This window comes from Mesoplodon densirostris, chromosome 3, assembly GCF_025265405.1.
Source record: "Mesoplodon densirostris isolate mMesDen1 chromosome 3, mMesDen1 primary haplotype, whole genome shotgun sequence".
Lineage (NCBI taxonomy): Eukaryota > Metazoa > Chordata > Mammalia > Artiodactyla > Ziphiidae > Mesoplodon > Mesoplodon densirostris.
The window spans coordinates 93,513,099-93,540,829 of record NC_082663.1 but is presented as its reverse complement, the minus strand read 5'-3'; the positions used below and the strand labels follow the sequence as shown (position 1 = coordinate 93,540,829).

Below are 27,731 nucleotides of genomic sequence, written 5' to 3'. Positions count from 1 at the left end.
GACAGGCCTCCTCTAGAACAGAGTGCAGAAGGGTGGCGAGAGTATGAAAAGTTAGGAATATGGAAGACAGATCCAGAGAGAAAGAAGAGAGGGAAAGAAACAGTCGCAATAGAGGAAAAACGTCGGGCAGTGAATCAACAATGAGACCGTCTGATTGGAAAGAGCCAGAGATGCGGAGGGAGGCATTCTCACTGAAGCTAGAAACAAGATAAAGATGCCTGTTTTTTTTTCCTTCAGTCAACTTAATTACCTTTATATTTGAGAAATACGATACACGTATAAAGCAGCCAAAGAAATTGTTAAAAATTCCCTAAAGATCCAACAAAATTTACTTGCAATATTCCATCCCAGTGATATGAAAAGATGCCTGATTTGTTCCTCACCATTTAACACAGTCCTGAGGTTCTAGCCAATGCCACACCACAACCAAAAGTACAGAAAGAGGCCTCTTCTACCTGCAGGTGAAATGACTGTATATATTCTCCCCGTCATTCCCCTTTCTGGCCTCCAGGTCTGGGCCAAAGAAGCCCGTATGGGCGCCTCCTCCTTCCCAGGCTGCCTGTAATGCTCCACGAGGAGCACACGGGGAGAACCTGGCACCCAGCCGTCACTCCTGGAATAAACTGCCCGGCGGGGCTGTGAGCAGGGCGCTTACCGACGGATGGCGTTGGCGAACTCCGCGGCCAGCTCGCTGTCGCTGCACGCCGTCCTCAGTTCAGCCAGAGACAGAGCTGGGGAGGCAGCGTCCGCAGACTCCTGAGGACGCAAACACAGCCGGGTCAGGTCTGGAGCCAATCCGAGGGCCCCCGGAGGCAGACGCGGGAGGTGACAGGCGGCGGCGGCGGCGGCGGCAGCTCCGCCCCTCGACGTCCCCTCGACGTCTGCCGCCGGCTGCCCCGCGCTCCGAGCCCTCACAGGGAGCCGCGCACTGGGCTGAGCCCTCTCCACACATGTTCTCTTATCTGATCATCGTGACGATCCTCTGAGGCAGATACTGTCATTATCCCCTCTTTGCCAAGGAGAAAAACTAGGGCACAGGGAAGTTACACTGCCCCAGGTCACTAGCAGGGACACGGTGGAACCAGGATGCCAACTGATGCCAGGTCAGTGCCCTTCACCACTGGGTTAAGCCTCTGGTAGCTCATAAAAGTGGGAAACACATGTGAGTATCCTTGGGTCGTCCCTCCCTTCATCCCGCGTCCCCTGGGGAGAGAACCAATCTTCCCTAGAGTTAAGGGCTTTATTGGGTTCAGTGTAATCATCTAGAAGACCCAGGAAAGGAGGAGGACAACAGAAGCACACATTCACAGAAGATGTGCCTTAGCATCAGACAGGAGCTTTGACACCACCTAAACCAAATCCTCCCCTTTTACAGATGAGGAAACATAAGAGCCAGAATGCCTAAATCCTAAATGGAGTCAGGACGAATTCACAAAGCAATGCTCACACCCCTCCGAGCGCTCTGCCTTCTCTGCATTTAGACAGAGGGCAGCTGCTGTGCTGTGAAATAAGCACAGGGGACGGCGCTCACCTGATAATTTGCTCAGCAGACATTTACAGAGGGCTGACTACAGCCCAGGCTTGAGAATAAAAAGCCCTTGATCTGTTATACTGAGACAGAATGTAAACAGAAGGCTGTATCATGATGGAATGAGCGCTTCCATTAAGTATGAACCTGGCTCTAGAAATCCAGATGACAGGGGGCACTGGGTCCCCTCAGCTCACTGGCAAAGAAACGCCACCACACGGGGCTCCTCTGGAGGAGCCCGCAGCACCTGAACTCCCCCCACCCCCGTGCTCCTCCAGCTCTGCTTTCCCTCCCTCCTCTCCGCCTGGCGACCTGCAGACCGGAGCCCCCATCCACTAGCCCTGGAGTCTCCCCAGAGTCCAACACCCTCTTCTAGTGTATACAGCGACTCCCCTCGGGGTTAACATTTCAAAAGACTCCTTAAGGACAAGGGACAGCTTTGTCTCACCCAGTGCCCTTCACTGAACACGTCTGGTAATCTCTGTTGCACACAGACAAGAAGTGAAAAAACCTAGTATCACTTGGGCAAGATCTGGGACCCAGCTTGTTGGCTGGAGGGAAGTTTTAAACCAAGCATGACAGCCCCCCGCCTCAGAAGCGAGAGTGGATGTTCTAGACCCCATCTGGCCTGCCACCTGTTTTTATAAAAGGCCCACAGGGCAAGAATTGTTTTTGTTTCTAAAATCATGGGAAAAAAATTCTAAGGAATATTTTGTGATGTATAGAAATCATATGAAATTCAAATTTCAGCGTCCATAAATGAAGTGTTAGAACACAGCCATGTGCCTTTGTGTCTGTATTGTCTCTGCCTTCACAGTGCCATTGCGCAACGGCAAAGTTACGTAGTTGCAGCAGAGTCCACGTGACCCAAAAATCCTAAAATGTTAACAGTATACCAGCCTCTGCTCCAGACTGCTTGCCTCATCTGCCAACAAGTAAGACCAAATGAATAGCCCAGAAGGGAGGTATTACTGATACAGTAAATGGATCTAACTTTTTTTTTTTTTTGCACTACGTGGGCCTCTCACTGTTGTGGCCTCTCCCGTTGCGGAGCACAGGCTCCGGACACGCAGGCTCAGCGGCCATGGCTCACAGGCCCAGCCGCTCCGCGGCATGTGGGATCTTCCCGGACTGGGGCACAAACCCGCATCCCCTGCATCGGCAGGCGGACTCTCAACCACTGTGCCACCAGGGAAGCCCTGGATCTAACATTAAAAAAAAAATAAATTTATTTATTTTATTTTTGGCTGCGTTGGGTCTCCGTTGCTGCGTGTGGGCTTTCTCTAGTTGCGGTGAGAGGGGGCTACTCTTCGTTACAGTGCGTGGGCTTCTCATTGCGGTGGCTTCTCTTGTTGCAGAGCACGGGCTCTAGGCGTGCGGGCTTCAGTAGTTGTGGCACGCGGGCTCAGGAGCTGTGGCTCACGGGATCTAGAGCGCAGGCTCAGTAGTTGGGGCGCGCGGGCTTAGTTGCTCCGCAGCATGTGGGATCTTCCTGGACCAGGGCTCGAACCCGTGTCCCCTGCATTGGCAGGTGGATTCTTAACCACTGCGTGACCAGGGAAGCCCTGGATATAACTTTTAAAAGGCAAAATAATCAGCTTCCTCTAATTTCATTACCTGAACAACAAAGAGCACTCTAATAAAGCTCCTTACCCTAATGTAAGAAAATAAAAATAAAAATAAATCATCTGGCCTTTACCATCAAAGAGATTTCTGTTCTTTGAAGCCATTCCACGAAACAGAGCTTCCCCCAGTCGAAATAAATACTAAGAACCAGGGGGATGCTCAGTCCCTGGGCCTCTGGCAAGAGCCTGAGTAGTCCGTTTGCACCACTCCCTAAGGGCGCACATGAACGCTGGGGCTCTGTCTCTCAGGCTCTGTCCCAAAGTGACTGCTAACAAACTCAAAAGGCTGAGCAAAGATTCTGAAGCTGTTGGCACAGAACAGAGCCCCAGATCCTCCCGTGTGAAACAGCCCTGCAGGGGCTGCTGCTCACCATGATCAGACTCCCCAAGCACCGGGCACGTGGTTTCAGGGTGCACCCACATGGTGACATTTCCAAAGCTCAGACTGTGTCACCTCACCCCCTGCAAAAACCCCTCAGAGATTCCTCCCCGTCCTCAGGACGGCACAGCCGGCTGGTCTCCCCAGCCAGCGTATGGATTCCTCCTCCCTCCAGGTTTTGCCCTTGCCATTCCACTGGCCTAGGGTGGACTTCCTGGTCCGCCCTGGCCCTCTTCCTCAGGCTAGCACCCACTCTCCACTGGCTCTCAGTTCAGGAAACCTGTCCCGAATCTCCAAATCTGGATCGTGGGTCTGGCCTGTGGCCTCCCCTTGCGCCGCCCTTGCGCCGGGCATTGATCCTTGCACCCAAGACCATTGTGTCCCTGCGTTGTGATCACCTATTTGCCCATTCCAGGGCAATCTAAACTCCTGGAACAGCCTCCAGCATCTTGCCTGGACCAAATCACATCCATCACATGAATGGATGACTGAGAAGCAGCTGGGGCCTCAGGAAAGTGGCCCAGCTGGGTACCATGGCTATGGACTCCCTTGGTGCCCTTGCAGGTGAGAGGCAGGCAAAGGGTTCTGTGGCCTCTGTGGAGCACGTGTCAGCTCTTAGCTGTTTTAGCTGTTTCTTCACTGCCACACAGTATCATCAAGGTGCTTTCTTCGCAGGTACACTACTCTCGTGAAGACATCACTGCATCTGGGCCGTAAGGGGCCACTCATTAGACCAGCAAGTCAGCGTAGGCCCACAAGTCCTGGGCCTGAGACAAAGTGGGGTCAGGAGAAGCTGGCGTTTGTCAGCAACAGAAAATCCGACGCACAGAATTCCAGCACCCTGGGGCGAGGGATATCTTTCTTTAAACTCTGGACTGTTTTTTTCTCCAGTGCAGTATCTGGAATCACTCTGAGATAGAGGCTGATGGAATGAGCTTGGATTCTAGAAAAAAAGACTTGTGGGCTAATGAAAGTGTGAGTTTGCAAGATGATATCATCGATAGACCACTCTCTGTGATATCCTCTGGGTAATGCGGGGCTCGCCTTCCTCCTTCTCTGACTCATGATGCTTCCGGCCTCCCACCTCTTGGAAGTCGAGGAGGAAACAGACGAGAGGAGGAGTGGCCATCAGCCAAACTGGGGCTAAATCTCGATTCTGCCATTCACTAGCTGTTGAGACCCCCTCAGTTCTTTTAAACCTCATTATCCTCATGTAAATGGGGATAACTCTTCTTTCCTGAGAGTCGTGAGACTTAAGGGAGATGATACATGCAATGATCGGGCCCAGAGTGATCAACCAACGATGGTCACTGTGTGACACGGGATAGAAGGAAGAGGTGGAACCAGTATCAGACTCCTGGACCACTGCATAGATCGCTCCCTGGATCAGACCGTGATCTGTGAAAATGCTTCAACTGTATGTAACAGTTGAATTGTATGGAATTTTAACTGTCCGTAAAAGTGAGATTTTTTCAAACTGTGGACTTGGTTTCTTTGCCCGCAAAATGTCCCCTTCTTTCGAATTTCTAGACTGGCTTTCGGCTCCTATGCACATAAGGAAGCTGAGGCATCAGGGTGGTGGGCGGCGGTGGCTGGCGGGACCTGGGCAGGCGGCGAGGCCCGAGCCCCAGGGTCCCTGTGCCCCTACCTTGCCGGCCTTGTCCTTGCCACCGCTGCTGGTGGAGCTGAGGGACCGCGTGCGCTGCTCCTTCAGCTCCTCCACCTCGGACTTCAGGTGCTCGATGTGCACGAGGTAGGCCTGCTCCTGGGCCTCCCGCGTGCTCAGCTTCAGCTCCAGGGCCTTCTTCTCCTTCTCCAGGAGGTACAGCTGGGCCTTCAACTCCGCCATCTCCTCCTGCGGAGCACAGAGCGCACGAGGCGCCCACGGGGTGAGAGCAGGGCTGGGCGGGGGAAGGGGGTCTGTAGCTACCACCCACAGCCCGGAGGGAGGGATCACTAGGCAGCTGGGGAGAACACGACCCCGAGGAGACTAGATGGTCGTCTTCGCACATCTTAAAGGATGGACTCGTGCACCAAGCCATGCGCTTGTCACCAGGCACCGGAACTGAGATCAATGGGTAGAAGTTACAGGCAAGCAGACCTTGGCTCACTATAAGGAAAACCTCTCTAACAACTGGAATACCCCACGCCCACATCCCCAGTGGTCTCATCAGCCATGACAGAAACCAGTTTTCTGGCAGGCAGAGGCTAACCTTCATCAAAGAGGTTGTAAAAGGGTCATTCATATAAGGCTGGGTCTGACTAGGTCCCTTCCAATTCCCATTTCCTTTTCCATTTTCCATAGCACCAATCCACATATGTAATCACCCCTGATGGCAGTCTGGGGCTCTGAGCTGCGCCAGGCAGCTGGGAAGCGTGCAGAGCAATGATACTGCCCCCAGCTCTTCTCTACTTTAGGCCCCAAACGAAACGAATCGAAACAGAGCCCTTCCCGGGTGACTACTCCTCAGGTAACTTCTTCAAGTATCTTAAAGAAGCCAAATCAGAGTTTGCTATGGAGAGAAAGAAGTGACTCCCAAATGGGACCGTGCTGTACTGGGACCAGAGCCGGGCAACAGTGGTAATCACCAGCATTTACTGAGCATGGAACACTGTCTTAAATGTTTACACTAAGTAACTCACTTAATCCTCCCAACCTGAGGTAGGTATTATGAGTATTTCCTCCATTCATGGAGGGGAAACTGAGGCATGCAGAGAGAAATCCACCAGCTCAGCCCACAATTACTGGGTAAACTGTGGAGCCTGAGTTTGAACCCAGGACGTCTGGCTCAGAGCCCAGGTAACCACTAAGCTATATTCCCCCTCCCCTGCCCCGCTTTCAAGGTGAGCCCACGGCATGATCTTGTCCCTCACCTCTGCTGGAGGGCAAGTCCAACACCCCATGACCACCCGGTCCGTCTCCCCAGCTATCTCTATCATCTTACTTCATAACACTGAGGCACTACCTTGAGAGGGATTCACCAAGGTCACCCCCGAAGTGACCCTCCTCTGAGGTGACAAGCCACAGGCCTGCTGTGCTCTCCTGGGTAAGCCAGACCTGGAGAGTAGATGTTCTCACCTCCAACATGGGGAAACACCTAGAGGGTACCCACCACGGCCAGTCATACTCAGGGCTGGGGGCGTTAGCCATGGAGAAGGCCATGTGCCGAGCCGAGCGACCACTGAAAAGAAGACGCCAAACCTTTCCTAACAATGACATAGGACCAGGATGAAAGGTGTTTCCATACACTGAGCCTTCTCATCTTTTGCCATCAGGAGCCGGATTCTGAAGGTTCTGACAGCACGGCATCCTGAGCTAATGTGGACGGTCATACCCAGAACAACCATACAGACCCAAGCTTGGAAGAAGGAAAGATGAATCCATGGGTGCCAGAAACAAAGCAGGCACTCCGCCCAAGAGGAAAGGCAAGGTGGCCACAGCGCCGGCCACCTGAGGCATCAGGCAGGCAGGGAGGCCCCAGGCCCTGGGCTTTCAGCACCTATGCAAGGGCAGGGCAGACAGCCAGGACTGAGGACCCCCCCGACCCCCAACCAGCTACAGGAGCCAGGACTCTCCAAGTGCCGCCTCGAGAGGAGACGAGAAGACTTCCTCCCTGTGGCGAGGAAACGTGTCATCACTCAGGCTTTGGGTGGGAGAAGAAAGAAGAGCCTCTTCTGAGGAATCACGTAGGCATGAGGCATGTGTAGATGTGCTACAGGAATCCTCAGCCAAAAATATGGCAAAAACTAGCCCTAAACCTCTGAAACCCACGGGTCCCAACAGATCTAAGGACACAACCGTTTACAGGGACATCTCCACCCAGGACCTGCGGGACCCCACGGAAGACACAACCTCCACCAAGGGGGAGCTGGCACCCACGTTCTCCTCCCAACACACACACACACACGAAGAGAAAACAGAAGCGAGTCACGGTGAGGTAGAATCGGCACTTAAAGAACCAGAAGTCACAGGGAGAAGAGACAGAAAAGAAATATTTAAAGCAAGTAAAGAGAAAGAGGAAGAGGAGTCACAGTGAAAGGATGGGATGTCCAAAAAAGAAGAGTGGCTTTGAGGAGGAGCCAAGTCAATCATCTAGAAATCAAAAGCTGTTTACTGAAGACCAAGTACAAGAAGTGAAAAAACCCAGGAAACTCGAGTCTCTCAGCAGTTGTAGCCTAGAACCAAATGGTGAAATCCGACAAAATCTGCAGCAATGGATTTGCTGTGGGCAAGCACACATCCTTGAACATACTGTTAGGGACATACAGGGAAGGGAGGTGACTCTGATGTTTTTCTGCAAAAACTCCTAGTGAGGGAACCCAATGGCTGCCCCTGGGTCACGATATGATGGGTTATTTCTCTTCCAGCTTTCTATAATTCCTATTTTTTTGGAAAAGTTCTCTGATGTGTATACATTTTATTTGCAAGTAGCAAAGGGAATATTAGAGCTTTTATTTCACCAAAAATATCTCTCCTGGCCAAAATAACACTGAATTTGTCGCACAACATATTGGCCTGAATATAAAAGAAATCTGGAGTCTTTGGCCAAAGGAAACATGATGTTTGGAAGAAGTAATGGAAAGGCAGCTTCACAGTTCATGCCACAGGGTGCAAAGGCCCACAGAGAGGGGAAAAGGTACTGCGGTTATGGACACAATGCCCGGCTCCTGGGCAGTGAGAGGGGAAATCAGCCAATGTCGCGTGAGGATTCCCTAGCAGGAGTCAAGTGAGGGTCTGAGCTGAGACGGTGAGGCCAATATCTGACCTGAATCTGCTGCCACGGCCCAAAGTCCTCCCAGGCTTCACCCAGAGTCCAGCTCGAGCAGCCACCGAAGGCAGGATGTGCAGCAAGTTACCCCGGAGGGTGACAGGGGTGAGGGTTACCGATGTTCCACACAACACCAAAGGGACAAGGGGGTCAGGAAACCAGGGCTCTTGTCCGAATGCCGCAACTGGCCTCGCCCTGTTCTCCCCGCCTCACCTTAACGTCAGCATCAACCCGGGAAGCACCTGCAAGCATTCTGGAGACCAGGGCTCTTTTCACGCGGACAGAGGCTGCTCCCCACCTGCCCTGCAGAGGTCTCTCCTGGCTTCTCTTGGAGACAAGGTGTTCCATTCTGGCCTGGGACCCCCTGAGGTTTCTCCAGTGCTCAGCTCACCTCTCTAGGAACACATCCAGCTCAAGTGACCCCCAGACGTACTGAAACCATCCCTGTCTACACATGAGGCCCTGCCTGTCCTCCAGGGGAGAGGCGGCTGACCATGGATGGGCTGACCACTTCCGAGAGGCCTTTTCATACTTCCTCCTGGTGACAGCGGAGTGAACGGGACCCGGGCCTGAGAAGAGCCCCCCATGCGGATACCTTCATGGCCATCAACTCCTGCATCAGCACCGCGTTTTCGAGGTCTAGCCGCTGGCTGTCTCCCCGGGGCTTGACGTCGTAGCTGAGAGGATCGATGTGGATGCTTTCCAGCTCCAGCATGGTCAGCTTGACGGCGGCCCTGTCATTCCTGAGCTGCTGGATGTAATCCTTCAGCCTCTGCTCGTCTTCCTTAGTAAACTCCGTGTCGCAGCTACTGGCTGTGGAGCTGGTTGTGCTGAGAAGACAAAGAAAACCCATCGCACTTCCAGTCGCTGCCAACAGGTCTTTTTTCCCTCATTCTTCTCCACACCCTCCCCTCTCCAACAGTATTTAGATGGTAATCCAAAAACAACAACAAAGAAAGCATTCTTCATGGCACAGTAAATTGATACCACCTTTTGGGAGAGAAATGAGTATGAAGAATATCAGAAAATGTTTACACCCTTTAAGACAAGGTGTGGACCCTAGAAGTGAAGTCTAAGGAAATGATTCCATAGAAGTAACAAGATACATATGTACAAAGACATTTCACGGAATGCAAGGTTTAGTGAATTACAGTACATATCAAAAAGAAGGACATGACGTGGACATTACAGGAATAATTATGGCAATGGTGGAGAGAGTCTGAGTGAGGAAATAGGATGAAAAATATGTCATAAAAATAGGTGTATATATGCATAGGACTTAAAAAAGGGATATGTTAAGGGAACAAAGCAAGGTGAAGAACAAAATACCTATGGCATGATCTACAGATTGTGTGTGTGTGTGTGTGTGTACACATACGCATTGTGCACGCACACATCCCAGACTGTTGACAGCAGTCCCCTGGGGGTGGCAGCTGGAAGGAGGGGTAGTGATGGGGGACCCTCTGTGTGTGTTAATATTGCCACAACTTTAGAAAGCAGGGTGCCCCCGGGCCTCCAGAGCTGTTCCTCTGTATCAAGGCTGAGTATAAAGTCCACCACAGGGACTCAGGCTGGTCCAAGGGGCCCCTGGCCACCCATGCTGAATGGTGACCAAGCAGGGGCTGGCAGTTCTGAGGAGCACCTAGGGCTGAACCCCGGGAATGTGGTGGTCCATGAAAGTTTCTGTGGGTTCCAGAGTACCATGGGAGGGTGAGAACCACAGGAAAACTGAGGCTTGGTGCTCAAGACGGTTGTAGGCTGTCCCCACTGGCTCAGAATGAAGCCCACTGTACCCAGTTCTCAAGCACTTGAGGCCAGCATGCACCTACGGCGGTTTCTCTGGACCCACCTACACTTGACGTAGCCCTCGTGGAACTGGCTTTGGAAAGATGGCAGAAAAACAAGCAGGGGCCCATTTAACTTTCATCACAATAGTGCAGGTCGGCATTATCATCTGACGTTACAGATTTGGAAATGGAGGTTCTGAGTCATTAAGTAGCTTGCCTGGTCATGAGGATGGAAACTGGTGCAGCTCCACTTGGGCTGCAGTCTCCCCATTCCACAGCCCTGTCTCCCCAAGATTCCTGTTGTTGGAAGCTGTGCCAGGAGCAGGGACTGGTATCCATAGGCTGTTGGCTGCCCTGAGGCCAGGCCTGCCCTCCTCAGCTCACACTGGAACAGGGGTAACAGGCCAAGACCCCAACACAGCAGATGTATCTCCTCCCCATAACCTCGATGTGACCAAGGGCCATTCCACTCTTGTACGTGACACGTTATCAAGAAGTCGAGGCTTCCGGGAAGAGAAGGGTGAGAAGAGATGGTAGGCCATGCACACAAGGAAGAGAACTTCCTAGGGCCTGGGGTGGTCTTCAGGTCAGAGAACCCCTGCCAGGACTGGAAGCTCCCAAGCACCACAGACTCTCTGCGGCCCCCTACCATCCTTCACCCCCCAACCCCCATCAGGACAGGTGGGATGTTCCTTAGAGATGAAGGGAGCAAGATCAGTGTGACCAACACACAACACCTTTTCAGAGGTTGTGATGGCTAGTTACACGTGTCAGCTGGGCTAGGCTATGGTGCCTAGCTGCTTGGCCAAACACCCCTCTTAGATGTTGCTGTAAAGGTATTTTTCACATGTGATTGACATTTAAATCAGTAGACTGAGTAAAGCAGATTACCCTCCATAGTGTAGGTGGGTCTCATCCAATGAGTTGAGGCCTTAAAAGAAGAGGTGGAAATCCCCTAAGGAAGAAGAAATTCTGCCTCCAGACTGCCTTTGAATTCAAGCCTGCAACATCACCCCTTCCTGGGGTCTCCAGCCTGCCTGCCCTGTAGATTTAGGACTTGCCAGCCCCCATAATCAAATGAGCTAATTCGTTACAATCAATCAGTCAAACAATCAGCCTCTCTATCCATACACACAAACACCTGTTGATTCCATTTCTCTGGGGAACCTGAATACAGCGGTGCTGCCTTTACCTGGGACCCAAGCATCTTATACGCTTTGTAGATTTAGAGGTAGCACGACTCAAACTCTCTGTGCCTAGTTCCTTGTCTTTAAAATGAAGGTAATACAGTACATGCTTCCTAAGGTTGTGGTGAGGATTAAATGAGGTAAACCGAAGGTGTCTGCAATAGTGCCCAGCACACCGTAAGCACTCAGTAAATACAGCCATCATTCATTCATTCAAGAAATATTGGGGTACTTACTGTGGGTCACTTTTCTAGGCCCTAGAAAAATCTTTGCCTTCGTGGAACTCATATTCTAATAGGGGAGACAAGTATAACAGACAGCACATCAGACAGGGAGAAGTACCAGGGAGAAAAATGACGCAGTTATTGGGATCACAAAGAGGGGATGGGGTGATTCTTGCAAACAGAGTTCGAGGAGTAGACATGAAGAAAGTGAGAAAGGGAGCTATGTGGGTATCTGGAGGAACAGGGAGCCAAGCAGAGGACACAGCAAATGCAAAGGCCCTGAGGCAGCAAGGCCGGCTGGCCAGCAAGAATAAGACTGTGGCTGAATGGGGGTCAGCCAGGGGAGAGGGAGGAGAGCTGGTCAGACAGGAGGGTGTGTATGTGGGGGGACAGGGTGCCACGTCACATAGGGTCTCGTAAGGGCTGTGTCTTTTTCTCTAGAATTAGACTTAGAAGCCACTGGAGGGTTTGTAATAGAGGAGTGACGTGATCTGCCTTCCATTTTAACAGGATCCCTCTGGCTGCTGTACTAGGAGAGATGCAGGGAGGCAACGGCAGAGGCAGGGAGACCTCTTGGGGGCTACCGCAACAAGCTTGGGGGAGACGGTGGAAGCTGAGAAGGCAGGAAGGAGGTTAAAAATTACTCATCATCAATGTTATGTGTTCTCAAGCTGTATTTTAAAAAGGACAAGATGGGACAAGCAGCAATACCCTCCAGCTGGAACACTTCAGGTGCAATTGCATAAAGAAACAAAGCAGCCCAAGAGAAGCATGAAGGAGCAACCGGTACTGCCAGCAGAGGGCGCTGGGGAGCCAGCGGGGGCTTCTGAGGATGACAGCTGCCCAACAAGAGGGATTCATCCTAGGGAGGAAACAGGGTCCCTCCCTCAGGATCTCAGCCTTCTTTGGTAAAGACCTGTTTTGCAAACAGCTTGGTGACAGGCATGCCTTACACAAAACCATTCAACAGGACTCGGAGCTTGCCTTTATGGATTGTCAACACAACGTGGAAGGACAGATGCCTAAGTTTCCACACGTGAGTCACAAAATGAGACCGAACTGAAGCGGTGGCCCTATTCACGGAGCACTGCACGGGGCTGAGTGTGGAGATGCGCTCCCAGGCATGACGTGTTTAGATAGCGTGGCGCTGGGAAATAGCAATACTGCTCTTCCAGTGAGTGGGGAGGAGGCTTCAGGTAGGAGATCCTTTCCCGTGAAGCTGGGACCCAGCACGAGAGGCTCACTTTACAACCGTAGTCCTTCTTTTCATTAAAAGTCGCTTTGGAAAATTTTAAATATAGAGAAAACGCAGAGCTAAGCCAATACCTGGGTGACCTTTTTGTCATATTTTCTTCGAAATGCTTTTTTAGAAATATAACATACTTGAGTCACCCTTTGATTCCTGTCACTTAAAAAAGAAATTTCATGCAAATCAAAACTACAGTGAGGTACCACCTCATGCTGGTCAGAATGGCCACCATTAAAAAGTCTACAAATAACAAATGCCGGAGAGGGTGTGAAGAAAAGGGAACCCTCCCATGCTGTTGGTGGGAATCTAAGTTGGTATAGCTACTATGGAAAACAGTATGGAGGTTTCTCAAAAAATCAAAAATAGAATTACCATATGATCCAGCAGTCCCACTCCTGGGTATATATCCAGACAAAAGTATAAGTCAAAAAGACACATGCATCCCTATGTTCACAGCAGCACTGTTTACAATAGCCAAGACATGGAAACAACCTAAATGTCTATCAAAAGATGAATGGATAAAGATATGGTATCTATATACAATGGAATATTATTCAGCCACAAAAAAGAACGAAATAATGCCAGTTGCAGCAACATGGATGCAACTAGAGATTATCATACTAAGTGAAGGAAGCCAGAAAGAGAAAGACAAATACCATTTGATATCACTTGTATGTGGAATCTAAATTACGGCACAAATGAACCTATCTATGAAACAGAAACAGAACCAGGGACATGGAGAACAGACGGGTGATTGCCAAGGGGGAGGAGATTGGGAGAGGGATGGAGTGGGAGTTTGGGGTTAGCAGATGCAAACTGGTATATATAGAATGGATAAACAACAAGGTGCTACTGTATAGCACAGTAAACCATATTCAATATCCTGTGATAAACCATAATGGAAAAGAATATGAAAAAGAACCTATATATATGTATAACTGAGTCACTTTGCTGTAGAGCAGTAATTAACACAACACTGTAAATCAACTATACTTCAATAAAAAATTTAACAAAAATTTCAAAACTCTAAGGACGGTAGAAGTTAGAGTTCTTTAATTATTCTGCAGGCCCTGAAAGGATAATATGTTGGCATATTTTCCATTTAGCGGGACTGGTGTTCCCCAGTGGTTGTCAAAGAGCAGTCGAGGGGCTGACCACGGCAGCATTCCCTGGGAACTTGTTAGGAATGCATGTTCCCAGGCCCCACTACCCAGACTCAGAGTCGGGAACTCGGGGGTCAGCGGGTGACCAGCCATCTGTTTTAATGCACTCTCCCACTGATTCGAGGCACAGCCTGGTTTGAGAACAACTGGTCCACCCCACAGGATAACTGGGCATTTGCAGAGTAGCCTGTAAAGTAACGGCACCCCATCACAAATTCTCTAGGGAGAGCCACTGTGCTCTTGGGCTGACCTGGTGGGTACCAGTGATTTCTGAGCAGGTCTCTGACATCAGGCAGACCTGAGTAAACATTCTTCCTCTGCCAATGCCTAGCGTTATGGCCCAGAGTAAATCACCCAAACTTTCTGGGCTGTGACAAAGTGGGGATACTAACAATTCCCATGTCACCAGGCTATGGAAACGAGACAATGGGTCCTGAAGCCGGCAGCCCAGACACAGCACTTGCTCTGGGCAGGGAGGAAGCACAGCTGTGCCAGTGGTTCCGAGACACCCAACACCAGGCTCAGGGCCTCCCTCCAGGGATGTCAGCCACCTAGCAGGTCCTGCAGAAAACCATCCGTCTGTGGGGAAAGCAGAGCAGCAAGTGTTGACTGGACTTGCAACCCCCCAGAACTGCCTGGGAGACACCAACATGGGGTGGGGGCGGGCAGAGGCTGCCAGGCTTTGGGGGGTCCTGGAACCCTCTAGGGCCTGGCGCCCGATCCCAGGCCAGGTGGGGAAGGCTTTTGTTTCACCATCCCTGCTGTGGGTATAGTATTAAGAAAGGAAGAAAAAGAAAAAAGGACAAAAGATCTCCCTCCACTGATTTTACCCCTGCGGGAAGCTCAGAGCTGTCAAGTGCTTTTCCAGGGGAAAGTTTAATTTCAAGGTAAGCACCTAGCCCCGCTGCCCCTCTCCAGCTTCCCTCTCTCCCTTCCAGGACACCAGCGGGGAACAGATCAGGCGAGGTTAATTACAATTCTGCTTTGTGCTCTTAATGGTCTACCGCGGAATATGATTATGACAATGGTAAGAGGAGGGGAAGCCGTGGCCTTCACTCCGGCCTCCTGCAGACAAAGGCGCTGTCGGTCTCCCGAGGGCCTGCCGCCGGCTGCCGGCTGCTGGGCTGGGGTTAAGTCATCCATTAACTCTCCCGGCTCGGAATGCCGGGTGAGCTCAGTTGTCAAGGGGGAATAAATCACTTTCCCAGTGGGCCGAGTTACTCCTCTCCAGGGTGAGAGGGATTGCGGGGAGGGCTGCAGAGGAAGCAAACCCCAGCTGGTCCCAGGATTCTGGGGCCCCACATTTTTGTCTTCTCCCCTGGTTTTTCGAGGAGCTGGGCCAGGTTGCGTGGGTTTCTCCTTATCATGATGCTCTCTGCTTGAGCTCCCCTCGGCTGGCTCTGCTCTGCGTCCATTAGTTGCCAGCTGACAGCTGATCCGTTTGCTCACCGCACACGAGCGCACGCCGGCCAGCCTGGGGCAGCCCACCCTCCTGCCTGCCCTGTTCACAGTGGGACGCGGATACAGCAGTTTATTTAAGCAGCCGTCGATTTCAAATGTCCTATCTTCTGTCCCTCTCCACCATGTCCCAGCCCTGTCCTCAAGACAACTCCCCATCCTGCTTTTAGAAGAAAAATCCTTTTTTTTTTTTTTCCAGCTTCCTCATCTTGTCTCGGCAGAAAGAGAAAAGAACATATTTCTTTTGCCTTGAAAACCAGAGGTGGATTTTTCCTGAAGTCTTTATCAATGTCTTACCTGGCCCCAGTTAGGATCTCATTTACACCAAGGAGGAGCTCATTTTCAGAAGGAAAGTGCCACCAGGGGGCCTTCTGTTGGCTGAGCATTTTGAATTTATTTGAAGGAGGGGGTCAGGCCAGTGACATTCGACCCCACTCCTCTAAGCAGAAGCTTGGGCCTTGTCAACTGCCTGAATTTTGCAGTGTTGTGCTGGGTATCCCCCCATGCCCCCCTACCTCTTTTTTTCTGACAATTCTTTGTCACATAGGACTAAAAGTCCTCAACACAATCCAAACCTCTTAGGTCTGAATGCTCTCAAAGGATGATCAGAATTCTCAAGGAGAAGCGGTTTGGGGAGGAAAAATTATCTAAAAAAATACAGTTGAGGGCTTCCCTGGTGGCGCACTGGTTGAGAGTCCGCCTGCTGATGCAGGGGACGCGGGTTCGTGCCCCGGTCCGGGAAGATCCCACATGCCGCGGAGCGGCTGGGCCCGTGAGCCATGGCCGCTGAGCCTGCGCGTCCGGAGCCTGTGCTCCGCAGCGGGAGAGGCCACAGCAGTGAGAGGCCCGCGTACCGGGAAAAAAAAATAAAATAAAATACAGTTGACTCTTGAACACCATGAGCTTGAACTGTGCAGGTCACTTATACATAGGATTTTAAAAATAAATACAGTACTATGTTTATGATGGGGGCCGGGGGAGTCCGTGGTGGGTCCTGGAACGAATCCCCGGTGGATACCCAGGGGATGACTACATGGGTAGGGGAAATCTTCTGCCAGATAACTGAAGTCCTCAAAAACTGCCTGGTTCCAGAAACTCAGCTGACAGTGGAAGGCAAAATGAGAGACACATTTAGGGGACAGATTCTATTCCTGCAGGTCTTTATATGGTGCCGTTACGATGGGGTTGGAAACCAGGCATCTCTAAAACAAATACTAAACTGCTCCTGATTTGGCTGCTGATAACACACCAAGATAGACACCATCTAGACCTGACACCTATACTGCTGCTAACAATTTCTCTGACATTAAAAACATTAAACATTTTATAGTCGGCACTCCCTATCTAAGAATTCTGCATCTGCGGATTCAACCAACCGCGGGTGGAAAATCTTTGGGGGGAAAGAATATCCAGAAAGTTCCGAAGAGCAAAATTTGAATTTGCTATGTGCTGGCAACTACTTACATAGCATTTACATTTTATTTACAACTATTTACATAGCATTTACATTACATTAGGTATTTTAAGTAACCTACAGATGATTTAAAATATATGAGAGGATGTTTATAGGTTCTAATGCAAATATTACAATGTTTTATATAAGGGACTTGAGCATCCTCAGATTTTGGTATCCACAGGAATCCTAGAACCAATCCCCCAAGGATACTGAGGGGTGACTGTAAATGATTTTCAACATCACTAATAATTAAGAGGTACAGAGTAAAATATTAAGGGCATTTTTTTGCCTAGAGATTGGCCAAATTAAAAAAATGTATACTACCCAGTTTCAGCAAGGGTGTGGAGGAAGAGGCCCTCACACACTGGCTGGATCATGTATGGAAGGGCTATTTGACATTTGAAACAATAGTCATTTTTGAGTCAGTGCATTCTTCTTCTCAGAATTGGTCCCACAGAAACTGCACGAGGTGGGTAGGTATAAGGACAAGGATGGTGACTGTAGCAGTGTTTTAATAGTAAAAAAACTGGATACAAACATCCAAACAAGAGGAAGCTGTCTAAATACATGACGAACTGCCATCCAATGGAAGACTGGGCACTACTGAAAAGAACGACACACATGGACAGATGCCTGAAAATATAATACTAAGGGGAAAAAGCAAGTTTCGAGAGAGTCCACCTAAATAGGATCCTTACTGGGTTAAAATGAGATGGAGTCACATTTTTAAAGATGCCATGTGTTGGTCTGCTGACGACACACCCTCCGCCTTCTTCTGGGACCTACCCATTCTCTCTGCCCACGTGGCTCCTGCAAGAACTGTCATGGCCACGGATGACTGGGTAGGCACTTGAGCCCAGCTGGGCGAGATGTTCCTTCCCAGGATTTTCTTACTTGACACCAGAGAAACCAGTCAGCCTGGTATACTAAAGCAGGTGGTGTGCTGGTTTTCTGTCATCTGGGGAGCACCCTGCAGCAGGGAAGAGGTGAAAGCCGTGTGCGGAGTCCGGACTGGCCAGGTGTGGTCTGGCCCGGCTGTGCTCAGGTGGCCGGCTCTCCTCTGCCCAGGTACGTGGCTCCTCTGTGGGAGACCTGATATCCTTCCACCAAGACCCCCTTTTAAGCTATTTGAGTATGTTTCTGTCATTGGCAACCAAAGGTCTAGGTCATAAAAAATGGACACTTAAATCTGAGAGGATACGCTCCAAACTGTGTGCAGTGTCCTTTCCAGGGAGGGTCCTAGCATGGAGAATTTTATCTCATGCTTGGATTTTAACTGTTCGGTTTATTTTTACAATGAGCATATAATTCTTTTGAGATCAGCAAGTTAGGTCTTAAAAAAAGAAAAGCAAAAGCATTTCAGGTCTCTAGTTCCCACAGAATCTAAATGATAAGTGACAAGGACACTTTTGCAGGAGTCCTGAGCACCATGCTGTCATGTGGAGGACTGTGTCTGAGCTGGGCTTCAGAATTTACCAGCACTTCTAGCATTAATCCCAAGGACTTTGGATGGACTCTCCTGGTACTTGGATGGGGAAAGCACCTCTGGTTTTCAGAGGGAAGTAAAGACGCCTATTACGACAGGCAGACCTAGTCTGACTCTCATGCCCGGAAGCTTGCTGGTGGTGGGGCACAGGCCAGTCCTAACTGGATGGCTGTTTCAATCCCATTTACCCTTTCAATGGACGTGACTCCACTGTCCTCAGCCTTTCTTTCTGTCCCAGTGAAAGTTCATCTTAATCAAGACCGACTTAGAGGGTGAGGGCTGGGAGCTCCACCACTCTCCATTCCAATTTGGGGATTACGCCCCAGTGTGAGTGGTCAGCCAGGTGGGACCCCGGCTCCCTGGATGTTCCCAGAGCTCACTGCAAGGCTGCAATTACCAGTCTCACAAGCCTTAACCCAATCCACACCTGATGGCAGGACAAAAGGGACTCCAGCCTCCATGAGGACAGACTTGCTGTGGCTTATTCTATCTTGGCCCCTTGTCCTTTCATAGATTTAGATCGATGATTGTGCTTCCACCCAGTGAGCTGAAATTGTGATGCCTGACCAAAAGGGTGGGCTTGACTAAGAATTCCTATTCCCACTTCTCATCAATTTAGTCCATTTGCCTCTCTGTTGTGATACATTGATAAAGCTATCCAGGCAACCCATATTACCTAGTTACTCTGTCCATTAAGATAATTACACTTTCTGATGCAGCGGCCATGGCTGTATTTTTGCAAAAAATGAAATGTTTCAAAACTGAAACAGCAGCATCCCTGGGCTCGACTACAGAGTCAACTGATGGGCTGCCTACCATTTTTATTCTCCTTGCTGGCAACTGCCCCTCAGCTGCTCCCTTCTGAAACCATGACCTTGCTGTTACCGGGGGCTGCCCTGTGCTGCCAGAAAGGCGTCTGGAGGCCTGGTACTCAGCATTCCCTTCCTGAGACCTGGAGGAACAGCTGGCTGACTCTCTGATTAGAATTCTGCCAGCTGGCTACAGTGGGAGGAGGGGAGGCGAGTGATGGAGCCACATAAAGCTCCAACTCAGAAAGCCTCTTGTCTTTCTTTCTTCCATAATCTTGACATGTGGGAATGGCTGAGTGGAATGGCAAGATTTACAAACAAAATTAATTATTATAATTATGAAAGCATCTGGTGGTCTGGGACTTTTTTTCTGAGCCACACTGAACATAAGCAGTCTGGCTGTATCAGGTCCCAAGAATGTGTGTTGCCACATGAATGCCTGTAACCCCCTCTCTGAGCTGCTCTGATTTGGGTGGGAGTGTGAAAGGGAATTTTTAAGGAGAATTGAGTAAAATCTGAGCTAAAGGTCTCTGTACTTTGATGCAAAGATCCACTGAAGACTGAATTTAGTTCAAGAGCCTTTCTTCAGTGAGGTCATCCTTGCAAACTGAAACTACGTTCTGAGTTTACGTCAACCTACAGAAGTACATTACCTAAAATTAAGCTTCTCTAAGAAGGCTGTCTCAAAAACCAAGGCTCATCCATACATTAAAATATTTCTAAGAAATATTCACAATCAGGGTCTCCACTGAATAGCTGGTGAGAAAACATTCCCACTCCTGACTGGCTCTAAATTTGTCTCTGATTTAGATTAAAACAACAAAATTATTTTGCAGGTGGGGAGGGATGAGCAAAAGATCTGTAACACACCCCTTATAAGCCACTGAGATGGTACACAATTCCTGTCAACCCAATTCTTGTGTTCACTAATGCAACAGAACAGTATCATTGACAACACGAGAACTACATTTTTATGCTAAATGAAGGTAGAAATTATACACATTGGGAAAAGTCATTAAGAAGAGCATCTGCTTTCTGTGTTTAAACAGAAGAATCTGGTTTTAAGAAAAAAATAAATGATAATCTGTGCTTCCCCAAATAAGACAATTGTTGCTGCAGTCCAGAGGAAATAAGTCCCTTGTGTTTGTGGGCACCTGGCCAAGTACATTACTGGGAATGTCCCCTTTCCTGAGGCACCAGGTCCAGGACAGTTAAATCTGCACTTAGGCAGATGGCTGGGTCCTACCAGTGGGAAAGACAGATGGGACCATTAAGTTTCTCTCAGGTACCGAAAAAACATCAGTATCTCTCCTTTTGCTCTTAAGATTGAATCCACCCTTATGTGGCTTTGGTCACTTGACCTTCAAGCAGACACTTTTTTTTTTTTTTTTTTAAATCATGAGATCCAACCTGGCCTAGTGAAAAGAATAATATGCTTGGTGCCAAAGTCCTGGGCTTGGGTTCTGATTTCCCTCTTATCTATCAGCCACGTGACCTTATTTAGGCAAGTCACTCTCTCACCTCTGAGCCTAGGTTTTCTCACCTGTACAAATGGGGTAAGTTACCCTTCCTGTCTTTTGTGATTTGGTTACCACATGACAATCTCTAAAAAGTACTTTCTAGACAGAACTGGGATATAAAGGGAAGGCATTCTATTTGCAGCAACAGGGATGGACCTAGAGATTCTCACACTAAGTGAAGTCAGACAGAGAAAGACAAATATATGATATCACTAATATGTGGAATCTAAAATATGATACAAATGAATTTATTTATGAAACAGAAATAGACTCATAGACATAGAAAACAAACTTATGCTTATCAAAGGGGAAAGGGGGTGGGCTGGGATAAGTTAGGAGTTTGGGATTAGCATATACAAACTACTATATATAAAATAGATAAATGACAAGGTCCTCCTGTATAGCACAGGGAACTATATTCAGTATCTTGTAATAAACCATAATGGAAAAGAATCTGAAAAACAAATATCCATATATATGTATCCATATATCCATATATATATATCCATATATCTGTATATCTATATGAATCACTGTGCTGTACACCAGCAACTAACAAAACATTGTAAATCAACTATAATTTTACAGAAAGAAGGAAAAAGGGAAGGCATTCATGTTTTTAGGAGTTTTGGTGGCAAGAAATGAGAAGGTCATTAGGAAAAGTTTCATTCTGACCCTCCACCCACATCCAATAGAATCCAATGGCTTCTGCCAATTATGCTTAGCAAGGTGTTCACTGCTTTCCTCCCCATCTTTTTCAAGTACCCACTTCAGTTTTCTAGATCCACAGATACTGATCTTGAACCCAGGTTCATGACTAAGTGTCTGCTAAGCACACGCTATGATTATGCATCACTCTACACGGCAAAGAGGTGGGAGAAGGGAAGTCTGTTGCCTGAGAGGGGCTTACAAAGGACAGAGGCACAAGAGGAAGGGAGAGAATGGAGCCTGGAAATAGGATGCGGTCTGGGTCTTGGGTGCTTAAGGACCATTTGCAGCACATGGGCCTTCTTCACAGCCCCCAGTACTTCTTGAAAATCAAGGACTATAACGAAATGGAGGGTAGAACCAAAAGGGGGAAGTGTACCGGACAGAAAGGTAGGTTTGGGTTCCACCTCCCTGAGCAAATCACCCCTTCTCTCTGGGCGGCAGTTCTCACACTGGTGAAGAGAGAAGGCGCTTTCCAGCTCTCCCATTCTGATTCCCGGGAGCAGGCTGCAAGCTGGGGTGGGGGTGGGGGGTAGAATTCTGCCCTCCCGCAAGCCTCACAGTCCTTAAGAGCCGGGTCACTGCACGTCAAGCCTAGTGAGCGGACTACCCGTGGGCACGCATCCAGCTCGCGGCAGAAAGGCCGAGAATTACCTGGTATGGCTGTTAGAAGACAGGCTCTCCCAAGGCTGAACACTGCAGCCGGCCACAGCAAAGGCTCCCCCGCAGCTGCCGTCCAGCTTCATGAGCAGGGCCTTGGCGGCGTTCTCGGCTGTCTTCCGGCAGTCGTGAGCTCGCTTGAGCATCTGAGTGATGTTTTCATCCCCTGACGGGTCTCCTGCATGGCAGAGAAGCCAATGGGTTAATCAGCGCTGGTCTAGAGGAGTGAGTCTGGATAATCAGAAGCCAGTTGCTCGGGGTGGAGGTGGCGCAGTAGAGAGGAGTCCAGTGGTGGATGCCAGTGAAGAGATGTGCGTCCCGGGCCTGGCTCTTCACTGAGAAACTACACTGAGGAAGGCATCTTCTCTGCTCTGGCCTCCACGGGCCTCCACGGGCCTCCACGGTCCTCCCCGACAAATGAGGGGCTGGCCAGTAGGAGCTCTGTGGTCTGTTTCCAGCTCTAACCTGCTATGATTTTCTAATTCCCCAGGCTCCTGGCTGCTCCCCGCGTCCAGCCCCAAGTCTCCTGCGTGGCCCTTCTCCCCTGCGCTGGTCGGTACTTCCCTGTGAATGAGGCCAGGGAGAAACTGAGGCCAAACCTTGTGATCTCTCCACAAGTCTGCAGCTTTGCTGAGAGTTTCGTGTAGGCACGAGACACAAAACTAATGGTTAAAACGAGACCTTGAGACTGGCTCTGACTGTTCTCTATGGACGCTATCCCTGACCCTTCTCTCTGAGCTAGGTCATGGCCAGGGGCGAGCTCCCCTGCCTCCAGAGACCAGGAAACTGGGCTGGAGCAAGAAGTCAGGGTCGTGGCCACCACCACAGAGCCAGACAGGGAATTCCCTGCCCAAGACAGTCACCTTCTTGTTATGTTTTCAAAAACCATGCCGGCTAAATAAGTCATTGGTTTGTTACCTCTGCAGCCCAGACCCATGATCTTCTAAGTAGGTATATATGAAATCTTATGCCAAAGCCTAAGATACAGAACTGGCAAATGTGGAACTGGTTGAAGTGGGCAGGGGTGGGGGGCATACACTCAGCTTCTCCACCCTCCACGCCCACCACTGAGGCCCAGAGAAACTCCTCCAGCTTCCCAGGCACAGTTTGAAAAGCACTGGTCTAAATCATCTAGAATGAACGCCTGTGCAGTCAACAAGAAACAAAGAAAAAACCCACAATAACTGACACTGTGGGTAAATGTTACAACTAGTACTTGCTTCCCTGTGCAACTACACGGCACGTTAGGGCAGGCTGACAGGTCAGCAGCCATTGTCAGCAGAATGGAAGAGATTATTATTTTTTTACATCTTTATTGGAGTATAATTGCTTTACAATGGTGTGTTAGTTTCTGCTTTATAACAAAGTGAATCAGTTATACGTATACATATGTTCCCATATCTCTTCCCTCTTGCATCTCTCTCCCACCCTCCCTATCCCACCCCTCTAGGTGGTCACAAAGCACCGAGCCGATCTCCCTGTGCTATGCGGCTGCTTCCCACTAGCTCTATTTTACGTTTGGTAGTGTATATACGTCCATGACACTCTCTCGCTTTGTCACAGCTTACCCTTCCCCCTCCCCATATCCTCAAGTCCATTCTCTAGTAGGTCTGTGTCTTTATTCCTGTCTTAGGGAGCTGCTAAAAAGTCAGTCAACGCTCTGCTTTACAGAGGAGGGGGAGGAAACGTGGGTGTGCGTGTCCCGCAGGCTAAGATTCCCTGGACCTCCCTCTGGCCACTTCTCTGACAACTTTCATGCTTTTTTCTCCTTCCACAAATAAGATATTTTACATATGTCGCACCAACTGACTGCTCTCTGAATTCTGAAGAGGCGTATTACTGACTGCCCCATTTTATAAACAGACCCATGAGCTACCCAGGATTATGTTAATACTAGGCATTTTATTATTGATTTTAAATATTTAAAATGCAGATTTATTTAAGTCCTTGCAGCTCCTACCAAGTAACTGTGCTGAGTAGGTACAAGCCTCATAAAAGGTACCTTTCAAGGATGGAACAGTTTTAGACATTCCTCTGATACAAACTGGAAATAAGATGATTGATTTTTTTCCTTTAATTGATCATTTTCCTTAATACTTACATTAAAAAAAAAAAAAACCTGACAGCAGGCCAAGATCATTTTAGAAACTGTTTAAGAGGAGGAATAAAGTTTTATAGTTTGGTTAAAAGACCCTGAAAAATGAGGTTCCTAATGGAAATGCTGGCAGAGTTTCTACTTCTGGGCTGGGATGTTAATCCTATTAAAAAAAAACAACAACAACCCAGAAATCCCAGAGAGGGGGGTGGAGGATGGTCACCCATACCAATGGAGGCCTGCTCCCTCGCTGGGTGACTTGGATATGAAGCAGGAAATTAATACCCAGGATACTTCATTCCCTTCAGACTTGCTTCAGATTCCTGTCCATGTCAAAACTGAAGGAGGAAAAATAGGTGAGTGTTCAGTGCAAAAGCTAGAGCCCAGGCAGGGAGCAAGGAGCTGGCGAGGAGGACAGGGATGCATTCTGGAGGTCCCCCGACGGCGACCTTCTCTGCAAGGTGACTCCTGGAAGGACTAGCTCTAACGTGGGCTCACAGCCCGCAAGGAAAAGCCAGTCCATGACAGGTGGCCTGGTCCCCAGCCTGCCCACACCGCCCACCTTTGACTCTGGAGTGGTCTGGTCAGTTTTTTGTTTACCTGCCGTGCCTTCTCGGGAGAAGCTGCTGTTACCAGGTGTAGGCTGAGGGAGTTTGCAGGCCTCAGCATCAGAGATGGCAACCTCTGTCCCTGGAGCTTTCTTTCCTCCCAAACACTATTTCCACTGCCACTGTCCTCTTGTTATCTCAGGGCCCAGAGCCACAGTCACTGGTGAAGTTTTGGCAAACGATGGTAACTAGGATGCCACACTCGTGTCTTTTTCAGTTCATAGCCCTTCTAGTTACTCAACAGCGAGGGTCAGCAGTGGGAAGCGGCGTGGATCTGGAGGGAGGAATCACGCCAACAGGACGCATGACCCCTGGGGTGAGGGAGGGGCAGGGCTGCGAGGTGGGCTGGCAACACCTCTACTTCCCCGCAGGGGCAGGTCGGGGCTCCCGGGGCTGGCATCCGGTGAGACTGACAAGAGCAAGGTATGAAACGTTCCTCTGCATTCCCACGACACCTGGAGACCAGGTAGGGTGAACCCACGCTTCCAACCTACTCAAAGGAACAAACCTGGAGAAAAAGCACAGCCAACAAAAGCAGCCACAAGAGGCAAAGGCCTTGTGGGCAGCAAAGGGACCCTCAACAACCAGCATCAGAGAGAGGCTGTGGGAAAGCTGGTCCCCTTCATCGTGAACCTGGGCCTCCCACTCCATCTGGTTCCACTGCCAGCCGGGGAGAGTATGTTTCCTGAGAGGGTTTGTTTGTTTTAACTTGTCTGTAATGCTGTTTCCACTCCAGTTCTTGCTGCATTCAACATAAACAATTTACTCACTCAGTCATGAGGAAAAAATGAAAAACACACTTGACAAGGGAATTTCATGTTGTCGGGAGGCGTGCCAATGCCAACAGCCGAGATGGGGGCAGGAGAACAAGAGAGGCGGGGGATGAGGAGGAAGGGGACAGAGGGACTCCGGCCACACTTACCAGGAGACGACCCCACACCAGCCGCGCGGAACTGCCCCAGGATGAGGCTCTGCTCGCTCTCGGCCAGCGCCAGGAGGAGTTCATAGGCTTCGATGCACTGCTCACTGAAACAGAAGCACACAGCATCCTCAACTCGGGCAGAGGATGGCGAGCCTCTCCAATGCAGCGCTGTGCCCGGGGTGAGAAGCAGCTCGGAACCTGGCTCTCAGCCTCGCCGTCCATGTCAGCAAGGAAATACCCAGGGATACTCCTGGCCAGAGCCAGGGTCTTGCTCTGTTATGTGGCCCCCCTCCCCTGCCCCTGTTTTTTTTTTTAAGCTTTAAACTAGGATCTAGAAAAATACAAGAGAAGCAATAACGATGAGGGAGGCAAGTCTGTTGGCCCTTTGATGATCAGCTCAAAGGGAAAGGTAATACGTTTCTGACGGCCAGCCTCCGAGATGCTCTCCATTCGCCCTGATCTCTACACACTGCTATCCACACCCTTTGCATGATCCCCTTCCACGTTGTTGCAGGGTTGGTCTGTGTGACTAAGTGAATAAGGCAGAAGTCATGGGATGTCATGTCCGAGATTAGGTTATTAAAAAACATGGTGATTTCCATCTTGGTCTCTCTCTCTCCTCCCTTCACTTTCCCTCTTGGATCATCCTCTTTAGAGGAGGCCAGCTGCCGTGCCTTGAAGACTCTTGAGCAGCCCTATGGAGAGGCCCACGTGGTTAGGAACTAAGGCGCCTAGCCAACAGCCAGTGAAGGACTGAGGACTCTACCCAAAGCTTCTTTGAAGCAGATCTGCCAGCCCCAGCTAAGGTTTCAGCTGATGCAGCTCTGGCTGAGAGCTTGACCAGAACCTCATAACAGACCCTGAGCCAGAACTACCTAGACAAATCATTCCCAGATTCCTGATCCTAGAAACTGTGATGTAATAAATAGTCATACAATAATAGGTAATTCATAGAGCACCCTAGAAAGGGGACTATTTTGACCCAGACCCGCCTATTCAATAGAATGGCCACTAGCCACATGTGGATATTTAAATTAAAAAGAATTTAAGGTAAATAAAATGAAAAATTCAGTTCCTCTGTTGCAATAGCCACATTTCATATGTTTAACAGCCATGTGTGGCTAGCAGTTACCACATTGGATAGCACAGAGAACAGTTCCATCATCACAGAAAGTTCTATTAGATGTTTGTACAACTGTTTCATGAAACACTCACAACACCTCTGACAAGAGTTTGAGAATGGATTTCTAAGAGGAAGAAAATTAGTCTCTCTTTGGGTACACCAGGTAGAGGATCAAAGAGAGACCTCTTGAAAGTCACTGCTGCCTGTGACCCCACATGGACCCACATCTGAACTGGATGGAGTGTGTGCCTAATGCCTCAGTCATCCTGGCTAGATGCCTGCAGTAGTGAAATTCCCACCCCCCCAAGCAAAGAACTGATTAGCTTCTCCAAGCTGAGCAGGGGAAATGTTGCTTTACACAACACTTATTAGTCAACAGACTGTTTTTTATTGTCTTTACTTTCAAGGTCCTTTACTAAGAGATAAGGAAAAGGGTCCAATGACTGCCTCTGGGTACTGGCAGCTCCTCCTCTCAAGGGCAGTTGGTCTTTCAAGTTAGAGATGCTGGGACATTGTTTCTTCTGTACGGATGAAAGGCAGACTGCTGGTGCACAACAGCCTGTTTCAAGAGTTGTCATAGACGATTATCTGTTTGCTTTGCTGTGTCTGTCAACTAGTAGGATTGCTTTCTTGCTTTGGTCTCCTATATTTAGGTTTGATATTGTTTTTTGAAGAAGCAATGTTTCTTAAAACAATACTGAATTTTGTAAAGGATGCCAAGAGTAAGATACAATCGCTACTCTGGGACTTCGGTAAATATGCCCAAGTGGTGACACTAATAAATCTATGAAAACAATAAAGCATAGTTTTGTAGCTTTTACCAAGCAGTAATTTAAAAATAGATAAATTCCAAAGCTGATGAGGCTGAAAAAAAAAGTGGTACATTCATATACCACTTGCTCATCAATGAATGAATCATATTCATTTCAACTGGTTTGTTTTCATGGGAAAAAACTGGCAGCACGCCTGAAGAGC

At 49.2% G+C, this 27,731-nt stretch overlaps 1 protein-coding gene across 2 annotated transcripts in view; it reads right to left on the bottom strand.

Annotated features, from left to right (window-relative positions):
• MCC (MCC regulator of WNT signaling pathway) overlaps positions 1-27,731 on the bottom strand; it is a 275,062-nt gene that overhangs the window by 18,587 nt on the left and 228,744 nt on the right. For both annotated transcript variants that reach the window (XM_060093238.1, XM_060093239.1), the window contains 5 exons: positions 25,634-25,737; positions 22,003-22,186; positions 8,897-9,131; positions 5,181-5,387; positions 656-756 (listed from right to left, as the gene is read on the bottom strand). In XM_060093238.1, the coding sequence (XP_059949221.1) occupies positions 656-756; positions 5,181-5,387; positions 8,897-9,131; positions 22,003-22,186; positions 25,634-25,737 (831 nt within the window). The remainder of the gene's footprint in view (positions 1-655; positions 757-5,180; positions 5,388-8,896; positions 9,132-22,002; positions 22,187-25,633; positions 25,738-27,731) is intronic.